Source organism: Ostrea edulis, chromosome 3 (assembly GCF_947568905.1).
Source record: "Ostrea edulis chromosome 3, xbOstEdul1.1, whole genome shotgun sequence".
Taxonomy (NCBI): domain Eukaryota; kingdom Metazoa; phylum Mollusca; class Bivalvia; order Ostreida; family Ostreidae; genus Ostrea; species Ostrea edulis.
The window spans coordinates 24885755-24911411 of record NC_079166.1 but is presented as its reverse complement, the minus strand read 5'-3'; the positions used below and the strand labels follow the sequence as shown (position 1 = coordinate 24911411).

The following is a 25657-nucleotide window of genomic DNA, read 5'->3' as shown; positions in this document are numbered from 1 at the left end:
TGAAGTTATAACGACACTTAGTGCAAAGCGGGATGACTCTGTTATGGCTTTCAGAGATCTAAACACCTAGCCAAATTTTCAGCCGAGGAACGGCGCCTCACATTTCAGGGACTTTTTATCTGTCGTGTGTGACAATGTTTAGTCACATTCAGTGAATGTCCGAGATAAAATAATACCAGGACAGAGCAGTGACCAATGGTCAGTATAGTCTCTCGTTAGTGTTCCTGTCTGTTATACAAATATATCAATGTGAATTACCAAAGAAGTAAATTTCATTTGTACAAATACGTCCAGTGACATTACTAGTAAATGAATTTCTAGTGATCAGAATATCACAAGTTTTGCATTTTTTTTTTACAGAACATACTGAGATCGAGGTAATGGGACATGTCAAAAATATCTTAAAGGGACTGATTCACAACCCCCCCCCCCAATTTTTTTTTTTCATTTTAAGTGATCAAAATCTAGTCTAGTATTTTTAAAAGGCTTCACAAAAAAATTAACGTATATTACGATAGAAGCTCATTTTCAGAGAGTATATCATTTGTTTTGAAAACAAATATTGAGGTATGTTATTGTTTACTCCAAAATAAATGGATATCGATATTTGTTTATTAGATATATCTATATATATTGGCTATTAAGTATATCCAGGGGTCCGTGTTTGCCCAAATCTCTATTTGGTATTGCTTATAGGAGTTATGAGATTGATTATCTTCACCTTTCATATATCACATCTAAAGTATACATTGGGCATGATGTGTCATTCAAAATGTAAATCTGTGACTGTATAAAATTAGATGCTTTAAATTACGAAACTAACATTTCACTAGTTTGTTTGTAAAGATAAAATGATCCGAGTCTTTTTTTTTTTTTTTTTTTTTTTTTTTTTTTTACATAACACAGAGTTAAGGCTAAAATATTGCTCTTATCCTTACATTCAGAAGGTCTAAATTTTGGCTATTAACATTAAATGAGTTATTTAACATCAAAAATGTAAAATATCTTTAAAAAAGGATGAACCAGTCCCTTTAAGAAATATATTTGATATCTTAAATGCACAGGGTATGGACTGCATTATCGCTGCATGAAAAGTGCGCCGCCGTAAAACATCATAGTTCATATCCTCCTGTATTTTCAAAAATGAAACATTTTTTTCCCATATCAGTCTTTATGAATGAAACATATGTCTTATATCTACTTTCATGTCTGTCAGAAAAACCAGGTGTTAAAACAGATGGGTTTTTTTTGTTACAATAGTTCTGTAGTGCCGTATTCATACTCCCAGTGTTGACAACTACAGAGCGTTTATGGGGATATGCCCATCTTAACCATTTGTAAAGACATCAAATGCAAAACAATTCAACTGTGAATATTTTATTGGAATCAGAAATACAAAAATAATCATCATTTTGTTCTATATTTACTTTCATTAATCAAAGCAAACCTAGTCAAGTTAAAACCTACGATTTAATCTTTACATTAAACCAGGGTATTACCACATACGTTATAAACATGAAAAACGACGTGTTTTTATAATGTATAAAAGTATAAAAGGAATCTTTCTCAATTATAAGCACTTAATTATTACAGATAAACATTATTCAACGTTTGCATATAAATAATAGACCGATTATTACACATTGACATGATAATAATTATTATATTTGAATACGAGAATAATTAATACAAGCAAATTCGAGCATTCCTATTATATACATGTTACATATAAACACGAAAATGGTTATAATACATAAACACGAGAATGGTTAAAATACATAAACACGAGAATGGTTGTTACACAGGAACATGTCATTGAGTATTGCTTACAAGTATCAACGTGAGAATGTTTATTGGATACACACACGATAATGTGTGATTTATGATTTACGTTGATTTGAGTATTTGTGTGGTATCTAAGTATCGGATTACAATATAACAAACTCAATCTGACCTCTGACCTTGGTAAGTGTAAGTTAGAGGCGGAAGCCAGAGAACGTTGTGATGGGAATACTATGGGTGCAATAACCTTTGCCAAAGTTATGTCTGATCCACACCGTGTCTCCCTGCTGAAGCCGCAGGACAACCATGTTTGCTCCCGTCTGGTAAGCTGCATCTGCATACCTCATGGTTCTGACCTTTGACAACCCATTCAGGACAATGTCAACCCTGCTATCCTGTTTATTATATTCCACGACAGTGACGAAGAAGACGTAGTGTCCCTCTGTAGGGGCCGTGAAAACACCAGTATTGGGATTGTATCCACCCCCGATGTTGTTAATGACAGCCGGAAATACTAACGTCCCGCTGTTCCAGGTACTACTGCTAGACGTCACTCCCGCGGTGAAGGTTACTTTCTTTTGAAGATTTAATGAATGAATCAAATTAAGTGTATGTGTATGTCTACATGTATATCGTAAATAAGAAGGCATGAAGATCTAATAAATAAAACAAATTAAGTTTATATGTGTATATCGTAAGTAGGAGGGCAATGATATGCACTCAGTAAAATTTTGAATAATGAAAAAGTGAAAACTTGAAATCGATTTATACACAAACTCATTAAGTAATAAGAATTCAGAGAGTAATCAAATACAGGAAATTCTTATTTATTATATCACGCTATTTCGTTGTTAATTCGTATCATATCAAGCATGTTATTTCGTTCGATAGTATTTTGTATATCTTACATTTGAGTAATCAAACAGAGGCCGCTTTTAAAGGGGCATGGACACGGTTGATCTGAAAATTTAATTTTTCCATTTTTATTGTTTACAGTGCTTAAATAACGTATTATTAATGATCAACCAATATTTCAATATCAGTTGTTGAGTTACAAGTGAGATACAGAACTAACAATTCTTTGTTACATAAACAAGGCTTTTGTCATGTTTCAATTTTGTTTACATATAGATTGCTAGATAAAAAATAGCATGTTTAAAACAAAATGAGATGTGCTAAACACTAGAAACTATCAAATTATGTTCAGAATTAACTTGTAAATTGAAAAATCTGCTTTAAACGAACTTTTACTGGTATATTTAGCTTATATGTAAAGAAAAACAGAGCACGAGCCTTGTTTACGTAACAAAGAATTGTGAGCTCTGTATCTCCCACGTACTTCGAAAACTGACATTCAAATTTTGCTGACCATTAGAAATACCTTAGTTTAGCATTTTAAACATTAAACATGGAAAAATAAATTTTTGTTGTTGCTCAAATCGTGTCCATGTCCCTTTAAGGAGGTATGCTATACCACAGAGATTTGATATGAATGAAAAGTGGAGGATATGTGTTATGTACAACAATATTTTGAAATTGAAAACTTTCAAGTTTACTTTATTTAGTCAAAAAATGCAGTTTTAATAGAAAGGAATTTGGAAAAAAATTAACACCTCTGCTGGACTCGAACCCACGATCTACAGTTCAGCAGTCCGACTCTCTCCTTTTTTTTTTGTGGTCTTTTTGCAGTCGACACTCTAATCTACTGAGCTACTCAACTAGGCGAAAAAAATTGAAATGGATAGACAAATATTGCTGATATTTCTATTTTCCTCCATGTTTGAAAAGGAAGTCAGCCATTATGACGATGTGGAATACCTCCTTAATACATTTTATCTTTTTCCTCATTGACTGTGGGTAGTGGCCGCCCCAATTAGACATTCAAGATACCACTAAATGCACTTCCTACACAAGATAGCTCTTATCTGGAAACTGGTGTAAATTCCAAGAAAAACAACAATAACAAAACAATTTATTTCGTCTTAAAGAAACTCACCAACCCAAGATAAACTCCCTTATTTGATTGAAGGGAAATGTATACATGTACATCAAATTATTGTATCTATTGAGCTGTATGGGTCACATCCACAGATCAAACACAAATGTATGTGACAACAGCGGTAAAATCTTTTTAATGTTTTGCGCAATATATATACTTATATCTTAATCACGTTAACTAAAATGTATACACAGTAATAGACAAAAGCTTTCCTCAGGTCTAACTCTTCCTCAGAGGATATGAAATATGAGACTTTTGTAGATAATTCAGATTTCAGCAAAACAAGCACAACCACCTAACGCCGGGATAAGAAATCAGATCCGGCACTTCCCGGAAGAGGAAACCCCTAGGGATCTTTTAATAAAGGAGAGATGACGGATTTCTTTCAGATAACATTAACTTATATATATCTGACAACCCCTTTACAGAATTCATTCAGTCCTTTGAGGTCATGATAGTAACAGACTTGGGTCTATTTTACACGATGATCCTTCTATGTAAGAAGTGATTGATTGATTGTATATTGTTTATCGTCCCTCTCGAGAATCTTTCACTCAGACGTCACCATTGCTGGTGAAGGGCTGTAAAATTTAGACCTATGCTCGGCGCTTGCAGCCTTTTAGCAGGGAGAGATTTTTATAGTGCCACACCTGCTGTGACACGGGGCTTCGGTTTTGAAGATCTCGATCATCCGAAGGACCGCTCCATTTGATCACCTCTTACGACAAGCAAGGGGTACTGAGGACGTATTCTAACCCGGATCCCCACGGGATGTGTGAGAAGTGAATGCAGTTGTTATTCACTTTATGTGATATAAAGTCGGGTAGTTTACGCATTATAAACCACAACGCGGTACCGCAAAGTGGTCTATAGAGGAGCGTAAAATGTCCCAACTAAACTCCTATCGTAATAAGTGTAGATAACGAACCTCATAACTCCTATAATTAATACAAAATAGAGACCTGGGCAATACATCGTATTCAATGAGTGAAAAACATGTTTATCTAAGTGAAAGAAAATCCTATTCATTTCACTAGTTGCATGTTTTTGGTTCATGAAAAGTCAGACTATGCAAAACTTCAAGCTTCGGGTTTTGATCGCTTGAACTTTTTATTCTATGTCATATGACGATGGATCAATACTGAATTGACAAGGTTTCTTACACATTATTATGTAAAACATAAATCCCCAAATACTACTCCTTCCTCACACACAAACCTTGATCAATCCGCAATTGTGTTACATTTGTAAACACCTTTCTTACACACTCTGAACACAGTTGATTTTGTACTACTTGCATTCTAAATTGACAATCTGTTGCCTCGTAGGTTAGGAGAAGTTCGCTTTGGACAAATTAGAAATGTTTCTAAACATTTTGGTATAATTTTCATGCAATATTTTGAACTCTATTAACCCTAAATCTATTGTTAGGGATGTCAACCCAAATTATCATGATACTCTCCTCCGGATTTTACGTTCATGAGGCTCACAAAACATACTTTTATCAACTATTTTCTATTCATCTCACTTTGGATAACAGTTCCAGCATTTTGATTCCCCATTAGCAACGAATGATGGATGCTAAATTTGTTACTTGGCGATTCGAGAACTAAACACATGTGTAAATCTAGGATAACAAGAACGACAGAGATGGTGACAGATAATCTTTTGATCAGAAAATCGCACTGTCTTAATCAAGTGGTCAGGAAATGCAATAGATAAAATAATCATAAAATCCGAAAACAATAAGATAAGTACCAAGTTTACTGTTGTTCAGATTCATTCGGAACATCTCCAGAGAGGTCACAGCGGAGGATATCTTCAGTTGTTCAATCTGCGCGCCCTTCAGCTCGACCTTCAGACTGTCTACTGTTTTATTCATGTAACCTTGGAAATAAAGAAACCATTTTATGACTAGATATATATAACGTAAAAAAGAATCATTTCACATTATACGACATTCATCAGAAACATTTGTCATCAAAGATTTGGCACTAACAGTTATCGCTAAAAGGGTTAGGGTTACAAAATTCTACAGTACATGTAATTTGTTTTAAATTTTCACATCCATGTGCATATAAGAATGGCTTACTGGGCCAAATTAAATACCGTCATGTTTTTAGTTTTCAATAGCTTTTAATTTATAATAAGTGGAATAATAATAAATAGTAACTCTAATTTCATTCATTTCGTGACCGTCAAATACATTTTAAGAAATTATACATCATGTTATCTTTTATACGAAATGACCTTGCGTCAAATTTAAACAACAATTGAAAAACAAAACAACAAATGTCCGATGTATTTGCCTTTAACATCTTTACTTATTGAAACAATTGTCATTTTCTGATGAATGTATTGCATTCATGAACAATGCGCGTATGCATCTTGATAAACATAGTACACGTACGTCTATTTTCAGGACAGGGAATTCCGACGAAAATGAAAGTACATGTAGAATGCAAATATGAGAAATGAACTCCAGATTTGAAAATACCCGATCACGTTAGCGATTCATGAAATATACCGGTGTGAAGCGTTGCAGTTCATAAACTCAGGTATGTTCAAAAATGAAATTCATTTCTCAAGTATTATCGCTGTCTTTATATTCATTCAAATTATTTAGTCACTCGAAGTCAAACCTGCATATACCGCCGCGGTGGTCTAGGGGGAGAGCGTTCGCTCCGCATGCGGAAGATCGGGGTTCGAATCTCGGCCGCGACAGACCTACATGTAAGTCGTGAAAAGAGGAAGTGGCAGTTCCATCGCCAAATGCCCGGCATCAGGTGTCAATGTCACGGGTCCTCGGAGATGACCTTGAAAACGGATGCACCGTGTCATAGTAAGTGTGACACGCTAAAGAACCCTCACTGCTTAATGGCGGAGCGTCGAGCATAGGCCCTTCACCGGACTTGGTGACGTCTCCATAAGAGTGAAAAAGTCTCGAGAGGGAAGCAAGACACAATCAATCAAACCTGCATAGAAACTGTCAAGAGAATTTTTTTAAAAACTTGCTGATAAAGATATAGTAGGATACTTACCAGTGATATTAGCGAGGCGCCTACGTTGTACTCTACTCTTATTTTTCAACACGTGGTTTTCAAGTTTTAATTCTTGGACCTCCTTTTTCAGTACCGATATTTCTTGATCAGTGGATGCTTCTATTGTTGAAATTTTCTGTTCGGCCACAGCGACGTTTTTCATCAACGCGTCGACATTTTTAACCAAGTTCATTCTGATGATAGTTTCTTGATTTAGCAGTTGTCTGAACACGTCCAAGGTTTGACTATCCACTCCGACGAGATTTTGGTTAGTAGTGTTATTTACATTGCCGCCTGTGAGAAGAGAGACTGCCGCGGTTTTGTCGATGATGACGACGGCAATCAGTGTAAGGTACCCCGCGATATTCATGTTGGCAAATCGTACTACACTGACCGTCAAACACGTGCTGTATTTATACCAAATATCAAGTAGGACCAATTGAAGAAGGAAACATCTGTTTAGAAGATTAATATGATTATGAGGCAGAATTCTTTTCCACTGAGATGTTCGAGTAGAATAGAAAGTGAATATTTGCGGTATGGCGATAACAAAATTGTGACGCCGTTATTAAGATGTTTTCAAGATTAATCATCAAAATATAATGATATCTTGTTATATACAGGTTACGAACAACTTATTACTACTTACATTTGAAGTATCTTTTCAGAATAGGAATTTTCGTTATTAAGATGTTTTCAAGATTAATCATCAAAATATAATGATATCTTGTTATATACAGGTTACGAACAACTTATTACTACTTACATTTGAAGTATCTTTTCAGAATAGGAATTTTCGGAACTTAAAATATTGCACAAGACCTTTCCATAGAATTAAAGATATCAGTATTTTCCATTGAATAAGTTAATTTTGCACCATAGCAGCTTCCGATCAAAAGTTAACATTTCCATGTTCTCCCCATTACTAACTGACCAGTCTTGGCAAATAGCACTGAAATAGGGAGTAAATGAATAAATCTTAATTTGTTGCGTATGCTAAGACATAAATAAACAATCTTTTCATCCTCAAATACTAGTATTGCATGTTGATCAATATATATGTGATCAAGATACAGGACTGACAGTGGGTGTGACCGTTCAACAAAAGGATGCTTACTTCCCCTTGAGACCTGATCACAGCTTTGGTATGTCGTTCCCTGTATTTTGTATTCTTTATAAAATTTATAAGATTGGTCACTGCCCATTATCTTCATTTGTTCATCTTATAAACTCCTTAAAAGCCAAATGTGATAACACGAGTTTTGACCCCGACGACAACTTCTAAAATTTGATAAAATCCCCATTGAAAGTGAAAGCACAGTTTCTAAGCAATTGTAACTTCCTATGCGTAAACTGGAGTCAGAAGATGAGCTAGTCAATTTGAACTTATACCAATGTGATTAAAATCAGATCCTTTGATCCGCTCACGTAGATTGCTACACAAGGATCTGAGGTAACCCAACAGAGGGTCACGTTCGCATGATCTTTAGTTAAGCCAATCAAATACACGCTGTCACATTTCTGCCAGCGATGCCCTTGTGTCAATTTACATACGCTACAGATGATTGTGCCCATGCTCGGGGGCTACACATCTGTGAACACATACAATGTAGATAATATCTACATTTCCAGCGAGTTTTGTTGTAAAGGTTTGTTGTTAAAATAAAAAACCCGAAATATACAGTTTATGACAGGTAGCAGTGGTCTAGATCTCGAAATTCTTGAAAGTACCGATGCAGGTGTGTGCCAGAAATATTTTAGGGCGGTACAAAAGATCAAATAATCCTTAGAGGTAAAAGACAACTAGGTCTATTCAAATCGTACCCATCACTATTCATACATTAATCGTAATTGACAATTTATGAAATATTTCGTGCGTTTGATTGTTTGTGTCAACCGAATAAATTAGTTTGAAAATCTATATGCAAGCATATAGTCCTATAGTGTGGAATACACTTCTAGGAAGAAAGATTAATGTGCCTTGTTTACAAATTAACTGGGATATCATTTTCTGTATGGCGCAATTTAATTGGCTGATAGTTCTCATTAATATTCCAAAAGAAAGGTCATGCAAACGTGACCCTCTATTGTGTTACTGAACTGAATTTATTTCTCATCACAATTACACAATTATATACAGAGATTTAGTACATATATTTTATATAAAAGTGATGGTAATATATCACTAAATGTTTTAAGGCATGCGTGAGTATGGAGATAGGCAAAATATGCAATTTTAGATTCAAGTAGTCATTGGGTCGGGAAGCATAGTTTATCAATATTTCTTATAAAGGAATACAATTTCCTTAGAAAAGATTGCTTGTTTGAATTCATTATATTTTTAAAAGTGGTGATGTTTTTGAAACGTATTTGTTTTGGTGATAAACATTGTTTTCTTATATCAATCAGAGATTTGCAATTAAACATGTAGTGGAATTCATCACCAATTTGATTTTTACTGCAGATCCTTGTTTAGCGATCTACGTGAGCGGATCAAAGGATCTGATTATAATCACATTGCATTGATACAAAATTAAAACGAAGCATGATTCTATTTTTAAAGCCTAAAACATATGTGAAGAAGAAACTTCAAACAAACTGTGTCACTATATATACCAGAAGTGATGTAAATCAAATGTGGATTCTACAAAATTCTAAAAATCTTAAATTAATATCAGTTGTCCAAAAATACTTTGTTAAACTTTAAACTTTCTTGTATGGTTTTATAACACTTTACATGATGACTCCTCATGATGAATTAATGACTATACTTTTTGACATCATAGACATTTGTTTCTTCAACAAAAATGGAAAACGGTAATATTCATATCTAGTGAATAGTCATCATAAAGGTTACTTTGTTACACACCACTATGATTCCAAGCACAAGTACTCTGAAGGTGAAATAAGTAATCTGCTCGAGTTCCTCACTGAAAATATTTTTTGTAATTTTTGGTTATCAGATTTTCCAAGAATCTGTTGAATCCCCATGGACACGAATTGTACTCCTTTGTTAGCTGACCTATTTTATACTCTGATGAAGCAGAATTTATTAAAGACTTCTATGTGAGAAGAAAAAACCTCTTTCCTGGCCTTTAATGGCAAATAAAAAATTAGATTATTCGCCCTTGATTACAGACCCGTTTACGTCCAAGGCGTTTGTAACCTCCATTTTAGGAGAGCGTCCGAAGGATAGGTTTAGATTAGAAAGTTGTTGAATATTTAGTAACAATGGCAGAATACGGTTTGTGGGACCTCACTTTACTTTTAAACGAAGTTAGAAAACGTTATGCAAGACTCTCTGGGCGAAGAAGAGGGTTCTTTGAGAGTTTCAGTTGTTATCAAATTTCCTCTGTCAGATCGATTAGATAAATTACATTCAATACAATTGAACGTTTTTCACTACAAACCAATTCTTAATTAAGTTTGCATGCTTAAACCGTAGCATAGGTTTAATATGAAGGGGGGGGGGGGGGGGGCAGACTGTTGTCAGCAACCGTGTTCATTCATATTTTGACGACCTTGGTTAACTCTAAAATTAAGTTTTGAAATGAAATCTTAAATAAATTCTTGTATCATATTCCGTTTACATATTGATAACTCAAACTTCCCCTGTGCAATTAGATCAAATTTACAAAAAGAAGGGGGGGGGTCGACTCATACAATTATAAGATCATTGATGACTATATCATTAAGAATAACTAAAATTTCAGTATAAAGCATTATAACAGAAAATTCCGATCTTAAGTAGCAAATGTTCAACCCACCGTAAATAATTTCTGTAACAAAGTCGCTATTTGATCTGTGAAATCGGGCTGAAGACTGACGTGTTTCTGGCGCACGACACTGCGTGGAAATTGAAATGATCGTTGTCGCTGTTACGTTTGATGGCTATGAACCACTTAGTGTTCTTAAAACTTGATTTCTTGGGAAGCCTACCCCGCCCCGTTTGCACAACAAACCGTTTACCCCCTCATTAATGTTATATACACTGGAAGTCAACAAGGACGTAAACGAGTCTTGGGCCACCTATGTTTGAAATAGGGGAAAGAACTGACAAATATTGGTAATTCGACATTTAGCTATATCGACGACGTTTCATCTATTAACAATCATAATTTTTCATTCATACATCGATTTAATTGACATAAAGCACCAAAAAGGTCGTCCACTTCTGCTTCATACTTAGATATCTTGTTAAAATAGATATTACGAAAAACAAACAAGTCAGATTCTCTATCAACGTACTATATTTATGGAGCAATATTCCATTATCACCTGCATATGGCGTGTTTATATATCAACTGATTCGCTACACAAGAGCTTGTTCTGCGTATGATAAGTTTTTGAATCGAAGCAGGCTACTGACAAACAAGTTGATGATGCAGGTGTGTCAATAATCTCGTTTAAAGTCAGCATTTTGCAAATGTTTTAGTCGTTTTAACGATCTAGATTGCCAATACACACTATCATTGGGTAAAATACTCTCTGACGTGTTTCATACCGGTTGTTAGACCGTTATTGTTACAGTAATTTTGACTATGGATTTCATCGTTTACCTTATCAAGATATAGGGATCACGACGGTTGTGACCGGTCGGCAGGGGATGTTTACTCCTCCTAGGCACCTGATCCCACCTCTGGTATATCCAGGGGTGCATGTGTGCTCAACTCTCTATTTTGTATTGCTTATAGGAGTTATGGGATTGATCACTGTTCGTTATCTTCACCTTTCATAAATGAAAGCAAGTCTTGAATGTTCTCTTCTGTCGCCGTACAGGCATTGAAAACGTCTTCATGAAAGTTTGTTTTAAATTGTAATATTTCTGACATTTTGTAATTTCAGTTTCACATTATGATTTAAACGAACCTTTTAGCTGAGCTCTTTCAATCACAGGGGGTGTAAGCCCTGCAACTTATCAAAATCATTTAAAGCAAAACATTTGGAAATTGATAGAGAAATGATAGGAATTTTAAATTTGAACAAAAATCAACAAATGAGTCACTGTAACGAGGGGAAACAATGAACTGGACATTTCTCGCAGTAAAGAATATGTTTTTAACGAAACGAATATCATCATTACCAATACAAAATGAAACTTCAATGTGGCGAGGTATAACTGTTTTGGTAATGCCATTTTATTTTTACAATCAATATTGACCCTTTTGGAAACATTTTTACAGTTCAAGACAGATTTAAGGTCATCCTTATGTGCCTTCCATATGGTGCATTTCCTGAATTTGATCAATATAAGTCGTTTAGATAAACATTTTTTAATTTCTTTCCTTCTTGTTTATTTGTTCGCTGATACTGTAAAGGAAGTAAAGAGAAAAATGTGAAAAAGGATTATTTTTATTCGATAACATCCATTTATATCGGATTTTAAAGAATAAATCAGTAATTTTCTGCATCATATGTTTTGGTCATATAATGTAACGTACTGATCATATTAAACCGCAAGCGTGGAGATCATCATGGCGCAGGTACAATTTCAGTGGCAAAATATCATAGTCGTTTATCAGTTAAGATGACAAAGAGGGCAGCAATGCGAAAGTAGGAGTCGAGGCAGAATATGCATTCTTTCTATATATAACGAATCGCACATTCACTAAACTGTCATTACCGAACATTTTATAAAAGAGCATGTATTGTTTATTTCGTTGGTGCGGTTCGTCACTTGTAATTGTACGATAAACAATGGAGCAAAATCACAGCATACCCGCCATTAACATTCCTACCTACCCGCTACATCAACGAAAATAAACATAATGTCATTTCTAAAACAGACATAGCCGCAACATGTTGAATTTTCATTTCATTTTGGTACTGTCGATGTTCGTTTCGTTAAAAACATAATGTCCTATATTATTAGTATTAGCAATTTACTTCGTTAAACATGTGAATTTGAACATTATCGTTGTGTTGTTTGAATATGTTCTGTTGAAGTTTCAGCTTTGTTTGTCAGTCCGTGTTGAGTAGATATCGATAATTCACTATATGTATCTGTCCGTCTTGACATCCTAACCACAGATAACCATCCTTGTCCAGAGCGACAGCAGTCACAAGGAGTGTCTTAAATGTCAAAGACTTGTCCAGAAGATGGATGGCGTTGTCGTTATGGACAGTCAGTAAAATATTTTGGTTGTCTGTTGTCAGTCCCTCCATACAGAATCTAGATTCGGGATTAGTTCCTAAGGATCCTCAATATGTTTTTATTCATTTCCCTAGTTGTAAATCAATTAATTCGGCAATGTGGGAGTCTGTTCGAATACATTTATTCTTATTCATGTTTTCATCAGCCTTCAGTTTGCAAAGGCAGAAACAGTAACAAACTCAAAACCTTTGGATACCACACCAGATTCTTTGAATTGAGTAACTGTGTATCTTAATGTAATTGGATTTTTATCTTTGTGTTCCTGTGATGCACATGCGTACGCTTCATTCCTGCCTGAACTAACAGCTTTAAACATTTCATTTTCTCGTGTGGTATACACAAAGGATGTTACCATATTTCCATTTGAAATACGTTTGATTTCTTTGAAGCCTATCATCACACATAGTATATCATCGGAAGTAGGTATATGAGTAATCTAATGTACGCTGGACAAAATAATTTTCGCATCAAAATCATTTTTATTGAAATCACAGAGGTACACTGTATCTGAACTCCGAAGAAACGTTTGAAGGTTTTGTAATGTAATGATATATTCAATTGAATCTGTAAGAAATTGGATTGGTTTTGTACGCAATTTTTGTCGATGTAAAAGGTGAAGATAACGAACAGTGATCAATCTCATAACTCCTATAAGCAATACAGAATAGATAGTTGGACAAACACGGACCCCTGAACACACCAGAGATGGGATCAGGTACCCAGGAGGAGCAAGCATCCCCTGTCGACCGGTCACACCCGATGTGAGCCCCATATCCTGATCAAGCAAACGGATTCTTCCGCAGTCAAAATCAGTGTTCCAAGAATGGCGTAACAATCGGTATGAAACATGTCAGGCAGCATTTGACCCAATGATAGGTTGTATTAACGAAATCGATCGTTATAACGACCATAGAACTTGCGAAATGCTGACTTCAACCGAGACTATTGAAACCTGTTAAAGTTTAAAGATTAAAGTTAAAGGGGAGATAATCACAAAAATGCAAAGATTGGGTGGGGGCATTTAAAAATTTTCTTCTCAAGAACCACTAAGCCAGAAGAGCTGAAATTTACATGAACGCTTTCTGACATAATGCAGATTCATGTTTGTTGAAATGATGACTTTCGGGGAAGGATGGAACTACAATAGGGGATCAAAGTTTTACATACAAATATATAGGGAATATCTTTAAAAATCTTCTCAAGAACCACTGAGGCAGAAAAGCGGATATTTACATGAAAGCTTTCTGACATAGTGCAGATTCAAGTTTGTTCAAATCATAACCCCCAGGGGTAGGATGGGGCCACAAGGGGGATCAAAGTTTTGCATAAAAATATAATGGGGAAATCTTGAAATATCTTCTTCTCAAGAACAACTGATCCGGAAAAGCTGATACTTACATGAAAGCTTCCTAACATAGTACATATTTACTTTTGTTCAATTCATGGCTTCTGGTGGTAGGATGGGTCCACAATGGGGGGGGGGGTGTCAAAGTTTTACATACAAATATATAGGGAAAATTTTTAAAAATCTTTTTAAGAACCACTGAGCCAGAAAAACTGATTTTACATGAAAGCTTTCTGACATAGTGCAGATTCAAGTTTGTTCAAATCATGGCCTCCGGGAGGTTGGATGGGGCCACAAGGGGATCAAAGTTTTGCATACAAATATAGGGAAAATCTTTAAAAGTTTTCTTATCAAGAACCACAGGGCCAAAGAAGTTGACATTTACATGGAAGATTTCTGACATAGTGCAGATTCAAGTTTGCAAAACTCATGGCCTCCAGGGGTAGGTTGGGGCCATAATAGGGACTAAGGTTTTTACATGCAAGGTGAAGATAACGAACAGTGATCAATCTCATAACTCTTATAAGCAATACAAAATAGATAGTTGAGCAAACACGGACCCCTGGATACACCAGAGGTGGGATCAGGTGCCTAGGAGGAGTAAGCATGCAAATATATATGGAAAGTATTCAGATATGGGACAAGGTGACTCAGGTGAGCGATGTGGCTCATGGGCCTCTTATTTCAGGGCTAAATTACCACTACTAGGCTGGTCTCATAAACTTATAGTCTTCACTAAAGGTCTTAGAATTCGAAGTTGAAAATTGAATCTAAACTTACCACAAAATGGAAAAAAACAACCATAAAGCCCAACATTAACAGATCGCTTTGGCAACATACCCTGCAGTGCATGAACAGTATGAATCAAGGATGACTTTATTCTCGATGTCCAACTCAATGTGAAGTGCATGGGATCCGTTATTTTCTTCGTGCTCTTGTAACATTGGGACGCGATGTGTCGTTTTCAGAAAAATTATTTGCTTATATTTGGTGGATGCAACCTTCTTTGAAATACAGAAACCCCAGTTCTTTGGAGTTCAACGAAAATACATCTTTGTCATAATAGTCAAGCAAACAATTGTCCGGTGTCAGATCGCTCATTTTCGTATTTTTCTCACCATTTGTTGTCAGAGTTGTGTGCGATTCCTAGTTCTGAGTGGTTGGGGCGTGGAAAAACGAAAGCTGCTAGGAAGCAGAAATAAACGTCACTCATTTTGGACAATTTACATAGCTACAAACCATCGTCCACACGAGCTTAAACTTAAAACTCTTGAAAACTCTCCAACGAGATAATATTCGTAAAACATAAAGGATTTTTGGAAAGTGTTTCGATCTCTGAACCGTTTTTTGCTTGCGTTTAAGACAACCCTTTCAACTTTTGAATCTCTTTCGGCGGGAGGGGGATTGCTTGTTTTGGGTGTAACGCCATTTTATCATATTGTTCGATACTTACTTTCCCTAATCACGTATGACGACGTTAAAAGGTACGATTTCTTGTTTATATTAAATAGAGAATATTACATGCTAAAATCCATATCATATGTCATATTAGCCCGAGTGGCCCCATATTAGCCCGAGGGTCGAAGGCCCGAGGATTGATATGGGGTCCGAGGGCTGATATGACATTTGATATGGATTGTGGCATGTGGTATTCCATTTATCATATACTGCAATTTTTCATGCTTAAATATTTCATACGAACGGGATAGTATTTTTAATGGGGTTTTTGCTAACTTGATACGGAGTCTGAAAGATGATTCTATGAAATAATATAATTATTACCACATGCGCGTTACGTTTTTGCATTTTAGAGGCAGATCAAGGAACATTTAAAACATTGCTTCTCTATGGTAAAAATCTTGATACAATGATTTACTCTAGTAAAAACTTAGGTACATTGAATCACTATAATGATAAATCTCTGATATATTGATTAACTATGGTGCATGTAAAAACTTTGATATATCAATTATAATTAATTGTGTTATAAATTCTCATACATTGATTTACTACATGAAAAACATTGATACATTGATTTACCATGGTAAACACATTGCTACATTGATTGTTACGAGCGAATAGGTAATTTTTATATGCATTTGTACACGCCGGTCTGATCACAGGGGCTAAGCCCGCTTGGGCCCGAACTCCGTGATACCATAAATATAGAAAGGGGTCTAACTCTGATCCGGATAAAAAAATACCCACTCGCTTCAAATGCCTAAAAAATCAGAAACTAGGCGCGATATGCGTAATTTGCCGGTCGCATTGCACAGATTAATGTTTAACTACTTGCACGACAAATTTCATGCCACAGTTTCTAAAAAATAACAGAGATATACGTCATCGTTCTCTCAATTTCACTAGGACATTTACCGGTAGTAATTTCGCTGCTGTAATAGGCAATAAACCACCCAGTGACCTGGACCGGTAAATGTCCTAGTAAAAATAAGCAGATGAAATCGAGAGAACGATGATTTATGTCTCTCTTATTTTTAGAACCTGTGGCTTGAAATTTTGCATGCAAGTAGTCAAAACATTAATCTATGCAAGGAGGTCGATAAATTACGCATACCATACCTAGTTTCTGATTTTGTAGGAATTGAAGCCATTGGATAGTTTTTATCTGGGTCAGAGTTAGACCCCTTTCCATATTTATGGTATCATAGAGTTTTGGCCCAAACGGGCTTAGCCCTGTGGGTCTGATATGTGATATGGATTTTCGGACTGGTCGTTTATATCGGATAATTGTGACGTCACCCGTATCACTGTATAATCATTACCAATCATATGATAAACCATGGTATTTCCAAATACGTTATAAACATGAAAAACGCAGTTCTTATAATTATGAGAGAGTGTAAAATGAATCTTTATTATATATAACACTAGACTGATTATTACAGATAAACACTAGAATGAGTATTGCATATAAACCCAAACATGATTATTACATATAAACCCAAACATGATTATTACATATAAACACAAAAGTGAATATTACATTTAAACACTAGAATGATTATCATATATAAACACGAGAATGATATTACACAAAAGCACAATACAATGTTTACATATAAAAATTTTTTTTTACTACACATAAACCCGGGAATAGTTATTACATTTACACGAGAAAAATAGTACTTTTAGATTCGAGAATGATTATTTCATATAAAAACACATTTGTTTATAATATAAAACACGATGTTTATTACGTGAAAACCCTACAGTGTTTGCATATCAACACAACATATAAAGTCGAGTAAGATTATTGCATATGAACACGATCATGTTTATTACATGTAAATTCGAGAGGGAATATTTCATATCACCACAAGAATGCTTGTTATATATAAACACGATCATTTTCATCACATAGGAACACGAGAATGATTATTGCTTAACAAGTATAAGCGCCGGGGTAGGGGTGTTTATTTGGACATAAACGCTGTAATGTTTCAGTTATGATTTACGTTGATTATCTATGTAGTATCTACATGTAAGTATTGGATTACACTATAAGAATTTCAATCTGACCTCTGACCTTGGTATGTTTAAGTTAGAGGAGGAAGCCAGAAAACGTTGTGATGGGAATACTATTGCTGAGATAACCTTTACCATGGTGATATCTGATCCACATCGTGTCTTCCTGCTGAAGCCGCAGGACAACCATGTTTGCTCCCGTCTGGTAAGCTGCATCTGAATGTCCCATGGTTCTGACCTTTGACGACCCATTCAGAACAATGTCAACCTGACTGTTTTGTTTCTGATATTCCACAACAGTGACGAAGAAGACGTAGTGTCCCTCTGTAGGGGCCGTGAAAACACCCGTACTGGGATTGTATCCACCCCCGATGTTGTTAATGACAGCCGGAAATACTAACGTCCCATTCTTCAAGGTAATACTGCTAGACTTCACCCCCGCGGTGAAGGCCACTTTCTTTTGAAGATCTAATGAATGAATTAAATTAAGTGTATGTGTATCTCTACATGTATATCGTAAATAAGAAGGCATGAAGATCTAATAAATAAAACAAATTAAGTTTATATGTGTATATCGTAAGTAGGAGGGCAATGCTATGCACTTAGTAAAATTTTGAATAACGAAAAAGTCAAAACTTGAAATCGATTTATACACAAACTAATTAAGTAATAAGTATTGAGAGAGTAATCAAATACAGGAAATTCTTAACTATTATATCACGTTATTTCGTTGTTAATGCGTATCATATCAAGCATGTTATTTCGTTCGATAGTATTTTGTATATCTTACATTTGATTAATCAAACAGAGGCCGCTTTTAAAGGGACATGGACACGGTTGATCTGAAAATTTTATTTTTCCATTTTTATTGTTTACAGTGCTTTTTAACTAAGATATTATTAATGATCAACCAAAATTTTAATATCAGTTGTTGAGTTACAAGTGAGATACAGCACTAACAATTCTTTGTTATATAAACAAGGCTCTTGTCATGTTTTTGTTTACATATAGATTGCTAGATAGAAAATAGCATATTTAAAACAAAATGAGATGTGCTAAACACTATAAACTATCAAATTATGTTCAGAATTAACTGGTAAATTGAAAAATCTGCTTTAAACGAACTTTTACTAGTATATCTAGCTTATATGTAAACAAAAACAGGGCACGAGCCTTGTTTACGTAATAAAGAATTGTGAGCTTTGAATCTCCCATTTACTTCGAAAACTGACATTCAAATTTTCCTGACCATTAGAAATACCTTAGTTTAGCATTTTAAACATTAAAAATGGAAAAATAAATGTTTGCTGTTTCTCAAATCATGTCCATGTCCCTTTAAGGAGGTATGCTACACCACAGAAATTTGATATGAATGAAAAGTGGAGGATATGTGTTATGTACAACAATATATTGAAATTGAAAACTTTCAAGTTTACTTTATTTAGTCAAAAAATGCAGTTTTAATAGAAAGCATTTTGGTAAAAAATTAACACCTCTGCTGGACTCGAACCCACGATCTACAGTTCAGCAGTCGACACCCCCCCCCCTCTCTTTGCAGTCGACACTCTAACCTACTGAGCTACTCAGCTGGTCGAAAAGAATTGAAATGGATGGACAAATATTGCTGATATTTATATTGTCCTCCATGTTTGAAAAGGAAGTCAGCCATTATGACGATGTAGAGTATCTTCTTAATAGATTTTACATTTTATCTTTTTCCTCAGTGACTGTAGGTAGTGGCTGCCCCAATTAGACATTCAAAGTACCACTAAATGCACTTCCTACACAAGATAGCTCTTATCTGGAAACTGGTGTAAATTCCAAGAAAAATAACAATAACAAAACAACTTATTTCGTGTTAAAGAAACTCAACAAGCCAAGAGAAACTCCCTTATTTGATTGAAGTGAAATGTATACATGTACATCAAATCATTGTGTCTATTGAACTGCATGGGTCACATCCACAGATCAAACACAAATGTATGTGACAACACCAGTAAAATCTTTTTAATGTTTTGCGCAATATATATACTTATATCTTAATCACGTTAACTGAAATGTATACACATTAATAGACAAAAGCCTTCCTCGGGTCTAACTCTTCCTCAGAGGATATGAAATATGAGATTTTTGTAGATAATCCAGATTTCAGCAAAACAAGCACAACCAACTAACGGCGGGAAAAAATCAAACCCGGCACTTCCCGGAAGAGAATGCCCCATGTGATCATTTAATAAAGGAGAGATGACGGATCTCTTTCAGATACCATTAAGTTATATATAACTGACAACCCCTTTACAGAATTCATTCAGTCCTTTGAGGTCATGATAGTAACATACTTGGGTCAATTTTATACGATGATGCTTCTATGTAAGAAATGATTGATTGATTGTATATTGTTTAACGTCACTCTCGATAATCTTTCACTCAGACGTCACCATTGCCGGTAAAGGGCTGTAAAATTTAGACCTATGATTGGCGCTTGCAGCCTTTTAGCAGGGAGAGATTTTTATAGTGCCACACCTGCTGTGACACGGGGCTTCGGTTTTGAAGATCTCGATCATCCGAAGGACCGCTCCATTTGATCGCCTCTTACGACAAGCAAGGGTTACTGAGGACCTATTCTAACCCGGATCCCCACGGGATGTGTGAGAAATGAATGCAGTTGTGATTCACTTTACGTGATATAAAGTCGGGTAGTTTACGCATTATAAACCACAACGCGGTACCGCAAAGTGGTCTATAGAGGAGCGTAAAATGTCCCAACTAAACTCCTATCGTAATAAGTGTAGATAACGAACCTCATAACTCCTATAATTAATACAAAATAGAGACCTGGGCAATATATTGTATTCAATGAGTGAAAAGCACTTTCATTTAAGTGAAATAAAATCCTATTCATTGCACTAGTTGCATGTTTTTGGTTCTTGAAAAGTCAGACTATGCAAAACTTCAAGCTTCGGGTTTTGATCGCTTGAACTTTTTATTCTACGTCATATGACGATGGATTAATACTGAATTGGCAAGGTTTCTTACACATTATTATGTAAAACTTAAATCCCCAAATACTACCCCTTCCTGGCACACAAACCTTGATCAATCCGAAATTGTGTTACATTTGTAAACACCTTTCTTACACACTCTGAACACAGTTGATTTTGTACTACATAGGAGTCCTTGCATTCTAAATTGACAATCTGTTGCCTCGTAGGTTGGGAGAAGTTCGCTTTGGAGAAAGTAGATTTTTTAAAAAACATTTTGGTATAATTTGCATGCAATATTTTGAACTCTATTAACCCTAAATCTCTTGTTAGGGATGTCAACCCAAATTATCATGATACTCTCCTCCGGATTTTACGTTCATGAGGCTCACAAAAACATACTTTTATCAACTATTTTCTATTCATCTCACTTTGGAAAACAGTTTCAGCATTTTGATTCCCCCATCAGCAACGAATGATGGATGTTAAATTTGTTACTCGGCGATTCGAGAACTAAACACATGTGTAAAGCTAGGATAACAAGAACGACAGAGATGGTGACAGATAATCTTTCGATCAGAAAATCGGATTGTCTTAATGAAGTGGTCAGGAAATGCAATAGATAAAATAATCATAAAATCCGAAAACAATAACATAAGTACCAAGTATACTGGTGTTCAGATTCATTCGGAACATCTCTAGAGAGGCCACAGCGGAGGATAACTTCAGCTGTTGAATCTGCGCGTCCTTCACTTCGACCTTCAGACTGTCTACTGTTTTGTTCATGTAACCTTGAAAACAAAGAAACCATTTTATAAATAGAAATATATAACGCAAAAAAGAATCATTTCATATTATGCGACATTCATCAGAAACATTTCTCAGTGAAGATTTGCCAATAAAAGTTATCGCTAATAGGGTTGGGGTTACGGAATTTTATAGTAAGTGTAATTTGTTTTAAACTTTCACATCCATGTGAATGTAAGGATGGTTTAATGGGACAAATTAGATACTGTCGTGTGTTCAGTTTTCAATAGCTTATAATCTATAATAAATGGAACAGTAAGAATAGTAACTCTAATTTCCTTTGTTTCGTGACCGTCAATACATTTTAAGAAATTATACATCATGTTATCTTTTATAAAAAATGACCTTGCGTCAAATTTAAACAATAATTGAAAAACAAAACAACAAATGTCCGATGTATTTGCCTTTAACATCTTTACTTATTGAAATAATTGTCATTTTCTGTTGAATGTATTGCATTCATGAACAATGCGCGTATGCATCTTGATAAACATAGTACACGTACGTCTATTTTCAGGACAGGGAATTCAGACGGAAATGAAAGTACATGTAGAATGCAAATATGAGAAATGAACTCCAGTTTTGAAGATACCCGAATCCGTTAACGATTCATGGAATAGGCTAGCGTGAAGTGTCGCAGCTCATCAACTCACGTACATGTTCAAAAATAAAATTCATTTCTCAAGTATTATCGCAGTCTTTATATTCATTCAAATTATTCAGTCACTCCAAGTCAAACCTGCATGTACCGCTGCGGTGGTCTAGGGGGAGAGCGTTCGCTCCGCATGCGGAAGAGCGGAAGATCGTGGTTCGAATCTCGGCCGCGACAGACCTACATGTAAGTCATTAAAACAGGTAGTGACAGTTCCATCGCCAAATGCCCGACATCAGGTGTTAATGTCACGGGTCCTCGGAGATGACCTTGAAAACGGATGTACCGTGTCATGGTAAGTGTGACACACTAAAGAACCCTCACTGCTTAATGGCTGAGCGCCAAGCATAGGCCCTTCACCGATCTTGGTGACGTCTCCATAAGAGTGAAAAAGTCTCGAGAGGGAAGCAAGATACAATCAATCAAACCTGCATAGAAACTGTCAAGTGAATTTTTAAAAAACTTGCTGATAATGATATAATAGGATACTTACCAGTGATATTAGCGAGACGCCTACGTTGTACTCTACTCTCATTTTTCAACACGTGGTTTTCAAGTTTTAATTTCTGGACCTCCGTGATCAGTGGATGCTTCTATTGTTGAAATTTTCTGTTCGGCCACAGCGACGTTTTTCATCAACGCGTCGACATTTTTAACCAAGTTCATTCTGATGATAGTTTCTTGATTCAGCAGTTGTCTGAACACGTCCAAGGTTTGACTATCTACTCCGACGAGATTTTGGTTAGTAGAGTTCTGTACATTGCCGCCTGTGAGGAAAGAGACTGCCGCGGTTTTGTCGATGACGACGACAATCAGTGTAAGGTACCCCGCGATATTCGTGTTGGCAAGTCGTACTACACTGATCGTCAAACACGTGCTTTATTTATACCAAATATCAAGTAGGACCAATTCAAGAAGGAAACATGTGTTTAGAAGATTAATATGATTATGAGGCAGAATCTTTTTCCACGAAAATGATGTTCGAGTAGAATGGAGAAAACAAAATGTGTGGTATATGGCGATAACAAAAATGTGACGTCGTTGTTCAGATATCATCAAAATCTTGTCATGGTATGGGGAGATCTTGTTACAACACGTTACGAACCACTTAGTAATGCTTTCATTTGAAGTAGCGTATGAAATTAGCAATTTTCAGAAATTAAGATATTGGACAAGAGCTTTACATGAAATTGAAATTGTCAGCATTTTCCATTGATTGTTTTTATTTTGTACGATGGCAGCTATCAGGTTTTCCGATCCACAGTAAGCATTAGTACCTGGTCAGTCTTAACAAATAGTACTGAAGTAAGGAATTATAATGTTAGCATTAGTACCTGGTCAGTCTTAACAAATAACACTGACGTAGGAGTTATAATGTTAATATCAATGGAGTTTTACGAAGAGGCTTACTTTTACAATCGACGGCTGACCTTTACAATTTAAAGGGATCAACTCCAACTACAGAAACTGGACAGAAATAAATAAATATACAGACTGCTTCAGTAAAAACTCTAAACCGACAGTTATGTTTATTAATACAGTTACATGTATTGTAAAGTTTTTGGCAACTCGTATTCTCTCTACATTTGTTCGACACTGTCGTATGCTACACCAGAGAAATTTGATATGGATGAAAAGTGGAAGATATGTACAATGTACATTGATGATATGAAATTGAAAACTTTCAAATTTACTTCATTTAGTCTATAAATGCAGTCTTAGTAGAAAGCAATCTGGAAAAAAAAAGATTTAAAAACCCCTGAAGGACTCGAACCCGCGATCTACAGTTCAGCAGTAGACGTGCTAACCTACTGAGCTACTCTGCTAGTTGATGAATTTTGAAATGAATAGACCAATATGGCTGATATCTATATTTTCCTCCATGTTTTAAAAGGAAGTCAGCCATTATAACGATGAAGAAAACCTTGAGAATGACGAGATGAGAAATGCATAAAGGGACCTAGAAAATGGCCATAAAAAGAGTGGTTTTAAGTTTTACTGTACATCATAAGTGTACCACAGCGCGCTCAATGTAAGCAGGCAAACTCAAGTTATCCTGACGATTTCTAAATAATGTGTCATCAGCCCTGAAAGCTTAAAAGTTCTCTTTATATCACATCTTAGGATTCTGGCTCCCAAATGGGCAAAGCCACCCCCATCCAGCCACACATATACCTTTGGACGGCAGCTCTATACTAGACTAAAAAATTGAGGGGGTAGGCTTGTCGAGATATATTTTTTCAGAGCCCCTCCCTCTCATTTAAAAAAAAACCAAACAATATGACGTCCTTGTTTCCCTCTTTTTCGTGTTGAATCTCTGATCTGGGTTTAAATGTGAAGACAACTAAATACGTGATGTGTAATTGTATACATCTATATCAATTAATATACACAGTAGAATCAACAATGTTTGTGGTAACTCAATGACTCATGAAACTTTGCCCCCATGAAAATTGATTGTTCCTATTGTTCTAGTATATTCTATACATTATCTTTCCTCGGGGAAATAACCGGAAGTTGTGTATTGGGGATCGAAATCCTTAATAATAATAATACTTAGTATTATTGCACACGACCCCACATCATAGAAAAATTATCGAGTGGGAAGTTAAACAATATATACAGCAAATGATTGCAGTAAAGTCTTTGAATTTTGCAAATACCACTCCCAATTTTCATATTTGGAGTTGGTTCCTTTAAATTGTAAAAGTCAGCCGTCGATTGTAAAAGTAAGCCTCTTCGTAAAACCCCATTAGTAACTGGCCAGTCTTAACAATAGCACTGAAGTAAGTAGTTGTAATGGTAACATTAGTAACTGGTCAGTCTTAACAAATAACACTGACGTAAGGAGTTGTAATGAAAATCGTAGTTTGTCTTATATACCAAAACTGAAATAAACATTTTCTTATCTTCGAATACTAGTATTACATCTTGATCTAGATACCGGGGATTTTAAAAGATATGGGACTCACGGTGGATGTTACCGGTAAACAAGGGGATGTTTACTCCTCCTAGACACTTGGCTTAAATTTCTCAATAGATAATCTCAAAATCAAGTTTGTGTTTTTTCTATTTAAGCAGTCAACATTTGTGTTGAATCTCAGACTTAAGTTTCGATTCAGTTTTCCCCCGCGAAATGCAGGCCTGATTGTACCTCTGGTATGACGTTCTTTTTAATTTTGCATTTTATGACATTAATCACTGTTCGCTATCTTCACTTGTTCATCTTATATAAAGATGTACCTAGTTTGCCAATGCCAATACAACCTGTCACTGGGTGGAATACTGTCTGACTTGTTTCATATCAAGTGTTAGGCCGTTCTTTACACCTGGATTTTGACTACAGGTTACTCCGTTTACCTGATCAGGATATAGGGCTCATGGCGGGTGTGACGGGTCGACACGGGATG

General features: G+C 35.5%; 2 protein-coding genes and 1 long non-coding RNA gene across 3 annotated transcripts in view; all 3 read right to left on the bottom strand.

Moving 5' to 3' along the window:
• Positions 1-1361: 1361 nt before the first annotated feature.
• LOC130052498 (uncharacterized) lies at positions 1362-7224 on the bottom strand. Its single transcript, XM_056157652.1, has 3 exons — positions 6823-7224; positions 5540-5668; positions 1362-2357 (listed from the first exon to the last, which is right to left on the bottom strand). Exons 1-3 carry the CDS (start codon positions 7190-7192, stop codon positions 2326-2328), a joined length of 531 nt encoding a protein of 176 aa, XP_056013627.1. The 5' UTR covers positions 7193-7224; the 3' UTR covers positions 1362-2325.
• A 9939-nt stretch (positions 7225-17163) lies between these two features.
• LOC125674919 (uncharacterized) overlaps positions 17164-25657 on the bottom strand; it is a 64981-nt gene continuing 56487 nt past the window's right edge. The window contains exon 3 of the mRNA XM_056157642.1: positions 17164-18275. Within this exon, the coding sequence (XP_056013617.1) occupies positions 17884-18275 (392 nt within the window). The 3' untranslated portion in view covers positions 17164-17883. The remainder of the gene's footprint in view (positions 18276-25657) is intronic.
• Positions 21059-23148, bottom strand: LOC130052514 (uncharacterized). Its single transcript, XR_008800860.1, has 2 exons — positions 22741-23148; positions 21059-21579 (listed from the first exon to the last, which is right to left on the bottom strand). It is a non-coding gene; the product is annotated as an uncharacterized LOC130052514 (long non-coding RNA).